The sequence below is a fragment of the Neltuma alba genome, unplaced genomic scaffold (genome assembly GCF_004799145.2).
Source record: "Neltuma alba isolate B1F8T4 unplaced genomic scaffold, ASM479914v2 tig00010918_pilon, whole genome shotgun sequence".
NCBI lineage: Eukaryota > Viridiplantae > Streptophyta > Magnoliopsida > Fabales > Fabaceae > Neltuma > Neltuma alba.
Genome location: NW_021635694.1, coordinates 264,909 through 271,179, shown reverse-complemented (window position 1 = coordinate 271,179; position 6,271 = coordinate 264,909). Strand labels below are relative to the sequence as shown.

The following is a 6,271-nucleotide window of genomic DNA, read 5'->3' as shown; positions in this document are numbered from 1 at the left end:
TAAACACTTGTATTTGGAGTTGTGAATTATATTATGTTATTTGTAAATTGCTAAATTTTTGTTGTAAATTGCTCAATTTTGTTTATAAATTTTGAATTTCACTTGTTCATTTACACTCAAATACTTACATTTTGGGTGTTAATTCTCTTGTATTTCTTGTAAATAGCTAAATTTGGATTGTAAATCCATAAACTTTTATTATAAATCTTCAAATTTCACTTGTTCATTTGCACATACTTACATTTGAAGTTGTGAATTTCATTATGTTATTTGTAAATTGTCAAATTTTTATTGTAAACTGTCGAATTTCACTTGTAAACTGTCGAATTTCACTTGTTCACTTATACTTGCACACTTGCATTTGTTTTGTTATATATATATTTTTATTTGCACCACATGATTAAATGGTTGCTTGGCTTGGTGGTTATATTATTTTTGGTGTGTTAAGAGGTCATGGGTTCAAACCTTCTTTTGAGCACCTTGTTTTTTTTTTTAAAAAAAATCTTCTAGCCACCGGAGCTCCAACCTCTGGCGGTGGCCACCTGAATGCCGATGGCGGCAACTCCGATGACCATTAATATTTATTTTTTAAAAAAATAAAAGTGAGGGGTATTAGTATAATCTTACTCTTAATTTTAATTTCAGTTTAGTCTTTTGGTCTTTCAGTGATATTTCAGAATGTTTTGGGGGATATTTGATATAAATTCTCAACTGTAGTCCTTGAATAAAATTTTCCCTTATTTATTTTATGCAAGCCCATAAATTCTTTTTTCTTTTTATAAACATGAATTCGTTTCTTACAATTTTAGATCAAGGACTTGTTCTCACCTATAATTAATATTTCAAATTTTCAAGAGTTTTTTTGCCATTAATTCATGCAACCGAAGTTGAAACGAAGAATTGTACCCCAAAAAAAAAAAAATTGAAACTAAGAACCTCACGTTTTTTTAACAGTGTAGGTCAAGTGTCGTCTTGTCGGAACGAAGTTTCTTCGGCCTTTTCCCCAATACTAAAACGTAAGAAGCATCTTCATACCGTATAACAATTGTTGGAACAAAGAAATTAGAGAGGGGGCGAAATGAAGGTAGCCTCAAAGGTCATCATTCTCTTCAGAGACGCAAAAGGATTTGCCTCTGCCATCTCCGATGCTTTCCACCCCAACCCTTCCCTGTCTTTGCGCTGCCTGTGAGTTTTTTTGTTGTTTTTTATTTTTGCTCTCGCATTTTCTTCTTCTTCATATTTAATTCCATCAATGGTGTGATCTGAGGGTTTTTATCTTTGTTACAGAGAGGACTCCTTTGAGCTATCCCTGGAGGGTTACGGAATCAAAGATCACAAGGCATCAGGGAGCATTTTTCATTTTGTTAATCCTGGGGGCACTTTCCAGGTTCTCTCTTGCTCTCCTTTTCTTACTTTGTTAATTATTTTTTTTTAGCCAAGTTATCTGGAGGTAAAATAACTATATAGATAAGTTGTATTTAACGAATTAAGCAAGAGGTAGCCATTGTGAGAGGGATTATGTAATAACCATTCTATTCCTTCCCGTCTCTAAACAAAAGGAAACAACTCCAAATTGGGTTATACCAATGCCATCCCCTTCATGAATGAAAGGAAAACTTAAGACTAAAACTTGTGTATGCTGCTTTTGATGCAATGCTTTGAAGACATTTTAAGTCATAGTTTTCAGTAGTAAGGATTAGTAATTCTGGTACCGTAAACATGTCTTTATTGTCAATAGTCTTGAGGGACCTGTTCCCCACCTTCACCTGAGCCATTGAAAAATTGCTATATGGAAGGCTAGGGAGCTTTTCTCAGGGTCCTCTGGGGCTCTCCACTGCGTCAAAAGTTTGTTACTCACATCATGGTCTCTAAGAAAATGGAAAGCTAAAACAAAAATAATAGAAGATTTGGACAGTGTGTTTCTTTCCATGGAAATGGATGAGATGCAACAAGTATTGGTAGCTGATAGAGGAAGAAAATAGGGATGCAAAGAGAATGGGGAAGATGACAAGGAGAGAGAAATGGAGAAGGGATAAAGAGATGAAATAAAAAAAAAAAAAAAAAAAAAAGAATTTGCATACCTTTTTTATTCAATCTCTAAAATTGCATGAAGGTTTGGAAGGAGAACTTTTATACCAGTTTATAAAACTCTGTTTTCAGTATACTATAAATAAAGGAGCGTATAACAAAAGCTGTAATTCTTATTTAGCCCCCAGGTTTTGCTAGTAGCAACCCTACTTTACTCTGATTAACAAAATGAAATGTTCTTTGTTACAATATTGTGATTCTTGGGATAGTTAAAAGTCAAGCTTCGGCTATGCATGAATCATTTGAAGAACGGTGCTAGACAATGGAAGCATTATCTTGATTTCCCACTATAAAGGAAAAAATAGTGTTAAATTAGATAATTCAATAAAGAGTTTGAAGTTCTTCCCTCCACTCTAACAGATGCTCACTTGATATTTTCTGCCATTTTCTACTGCGTCTTTCACTGCTTATGATTATATTGATCATACGCACTGACATTGATATGCAGCATTGTGAATTGGTGATAAGCCAGCAGATTGTAATACCTTTTATCCAACATGGGATGTAAAGTAGAAATAACAACAGCAATAAAAAATGATTGGAGAATGCCCAGATTATCAATCCTCTTTAAAAGTTCATTAATACTTCTGATAAACAGGAATCCATGGAAGGAAAAAGGGGGGGAGGGGATTCAGAAATTCACACAACACTGTATGTCTGTCAAAAGCTCCCCCTACTCAAGCCTTGGGCTCCCGTTTATTGCAGTTGCCCATCCAACAGTTAAAACTACCCAATCAGCTAATTTGCGCACACCTTACATTATATAGCTGTTCTTGGGCCTCTTTCTCCCTGGTTTTTGTTACTTACCATGGATGCTATTACTATGGGCGTTCTTGGTTTTTCCCTGTGGATTTTTTTCGGCACTATGCGGCTTTCAGTTTTGCTGTCTAATGTGTTAAGAAGGTTAACAAGTGGTCCCCAGTGAGGCTAGTGATATGAAGATCCCTCAGGATTTTACTATTTCCTTCATATAGAAAATTAAGTGGCTTAAATTCTTAGATAAATTTATTTTTTGGGAACCCTAATTTACCCTGGGTATTATTTATCTATGAAATATGTGCTGCCTGTTCTGAATGTACTCATGGGAATTGAGCTTTATCGCCTGTCTAATGTCTCTTCAAATCTTCCTTCTTATGAGGAGCCAGTTTTCTTCCTTTTATCCTCTTGCACTTGAACTTCCCCACATGATTTGACCTTGACTTTCCCAATTTTGACACAAAGCAACCACTTTTGCCCTTACCATTGAACCTTTGTCATTGTCGGCTTTTTATCAACTCAAACTTGATGATCTTATTGTCCCAAACTTGTCTCCACCAACAGCATGACAAAAACTCAATTTATCTCAAAGATAGTCAGTGTGTTAATCACCTTTAATAATAGATTCCTAGATTTTCAATTTTCCTAACAAAGCTAATGAGGGGAAAAGCTTTAGTATGCTTAATGAAATCAAAAGGTGCATATGGAGATTTGTAGTAATTGAGCACCTTGATATGACGGGAATGCTGAATATCTTGTTTTGCTTCCTGAAACAAAGAGAATAAAGTTGGTGCCATTAAGCAAGATAAATCGAGAGTGGGTGTTTGGTTGTAGTAGTGGAGTCTTCAATATTGGGAAGAGTAACATGTTCTTAACTTCTGTTCAAGAATGGGGAGAAGTATATATTGAACAATAAATATATTTTACTAATTGCATTTTCCAAACATATACCCTATTTTACAGTAATCGCCTGGTAACTAATCTCATGGTTCTTTCCTTGGTTATAATTAATGTCTTCTTTTCAGTTTTTCTGATGATTAATTTTAGGAGGAGCACTATTAATTTCTTTACTTAACATCCTTTATTACTCTCTTGCTTTGTGCTAGAGAATTAACAGGGGCCGGAAATAGTAAACGTGATGGTTAATCTTGCATATATCTCTAATTTTTTTTCATTTATTTAGAGGGGCATGTACTAACACAGCCTGTGGCTCCAAGTGTGGTCAAACCTTTTAATCTCCTACTTATAGGGGAGTTTTTATACCACTAGATCACAAGGCCATTGGCTTGAATGTCTCCATTTTCATCTGTGCACTTATGTCATCTTCCCAATATATATCGGAATCTAATAAACTCATCCAGGTGACACTGGTGCTTATGCAACATTATGAACCACCTGTCCTCGCATGTGCTGTTAATGAGGTTCTTAATAAGATGGCAGGAGATAAGTCATCCCTAATGCCAAAGCTGTATATACCAATTATTGTGGATTCATCCCAAATAAAAAGGGATAGCAAATCTTTGAGATCCAATGAGACCAGAGCATTAGTTTACGGTATACAGATAAGTCAAGAAGGAGAAACCAATGAGACCTTACTCTCCAAAACCGTGAAACCACCATCCTCGCTGCAGATTCAGCATGAGACATTAGCATGTTGCCTTCACTTACTTAACGTGTTGAAGCTACCGAGCTTTTTTCTCATTGGACAAACAGGACAGAATCTACCGAATAAATCTACTGAAGAGTTTGAGGTACATATTTCCCTGAGCCTTTTTTTCTTAATAGTGGATTTTGTGCAATTATATATCCATGTGAAAATATCTACCGTGTGCAAATGGGTAGCTATGTATAATTACATTCTGCATCCTCATCCTCTCAAATAACAATACATCACAGTTTACCTTGTTTCGGTTGGCCCTATGTCAGTTTACTCTATTGTCGTTTAAAGTGGCTTATTCAAAATTTATTTGTTCAACTACTCTTTAACTGCCAGGTGATAATTTTTCTCTATTAAAAGTGATAAAAATTTCTATTTAAATGTTTCCCTTTTATCTTGAATATTTTTGGTGTTACAGACTAGGATTAAGTGACCAATTCCAAACAAATAATCAACTTACAACTCTTTTAAGATCAGCATAGGATGCTTTTAACAGTAAATTAGTTCATCATTTTGACTTTCATATGGTTACTTGGGCTAAAATTGTAGAATAAAAACACATTTGTATGGTTAAATGTTGATGCGAACAAACTACATGGGAGTTGAATGAGGAGCTTCAGATTAAACCACATGGAGGCCAACTGAATTCATGTTTGCGACCAATGCATAAACTTTAAGCCTTGAAACATTGCTTAGCTCGAAACAATTGAGTTAGCCTGGCTATTTATAGATCTTCACTGGGTGCCCAAAATAGAAAATAAATAATTAACTCCTTTTCTCTTGTAATCCACAGATTTATCTTCATCATCTAATCCTTGTCATTCTTTGCTAGATAACTCACACCATTGGCGAGATTTTGGCCAGCGCTACAGGCTTGAACTATTCAAAAGACAGTATGACATGGAATCCAACTAAGACATCAAGGGATAGCAAAGAGCCATGGCGTGCCTTATATGGTTGAGCAATGATTAGATGTACTCATGTTTTGACCATTTTGGTGCCTGTAATATACAGAACCTTTACTCTTTCTTGTTGGTGAATGTTTAAACATTTTGAGAAGGAAAAGGCAAGGACGATAGTACTATAATTTTGTTTAAAATGTCAGATAGGATAATATAATAGATGGCAAAATTGGCTTGGTTGATTTGAAGAATTCAAATGCGCCATTTATTGCTCTCGGACTAGATCATCAAGTTGAACCTATCGTAGAATATAGTTATAAAGGTATTATAGAGGCAAAGACACTTCCCCCCGGGGGGGCCCGCGCGGCGCACACATATATATGTGAATAACTGATTCTCTACCACCTTAATTGCATCGCTTTTTGCTAGTCGGCCCAAGTGATCATGTTTGAAACATTTCTAGTTGTTTTGCTACACGGAATCATAAAAGGTTGATTCTAAAATACTTCTCTGCTTCAAAATGTAGGCTTTATATCTGTGAAGTTTTTCTTTTTGTTTTTTTAATGAGCTTTAGTTTGAATTTGTGTCGCCATTTAATGTTTTTATAATTTTTATTTCTAATTAATTATATATCGCTATCATTTATTTTTTTCACTCATTCTCTCTCACACTTACTCCCTTCATAAATAAGTGTAGTTTAGGAAGATAAATTACTTTTTTTGGGGTTAGCGCTCCCAGCTAGAGAGTATCAATCAATTATCTCTCAAAACATCAATCAAGTTACAATAATCCTAGAACAATCATGTTTAGCGAAGTATTGTCTCTATCTCAACAAAAATGATCATAACAACCTAATTGATGTGTCTAT

At 35.0% G+C, this 6,271-nt stretch overlaps 1 protein-coding gene across 1 annotated transcript; it reads left to right on the top strand.

The window, feature by feature from the left end:
- The first annotated feature begins 1,033 nt into the window (after nucleotides 1-1,033).
- LOC114759926 (uncharacterized) lies at nucleotides 1,034-5,654 on the top strand. The gene is made up of 4 exons (XM_028949167.1): nucleotides 1,034-1,185; nucleotides 1,288-1,387; nucleotides 4,206-4,595; nucleotides 5,334-5,654. The coding sequence occupies exons 1-4, from the start codon at nucleotides 1,079-1,081 to the stop codon at nucleotides 5,460-5,462; spliced, it is 726 nt and encodes a 241-aa protein (XP_028805000.1). The 5' UTR covers nucleotides 1,034-1,078; the 3' UTR covers nucleotides 5,463-5,654.
- Nucleotides 5,655-6,271: the final 617 nt, after the last annotated feature.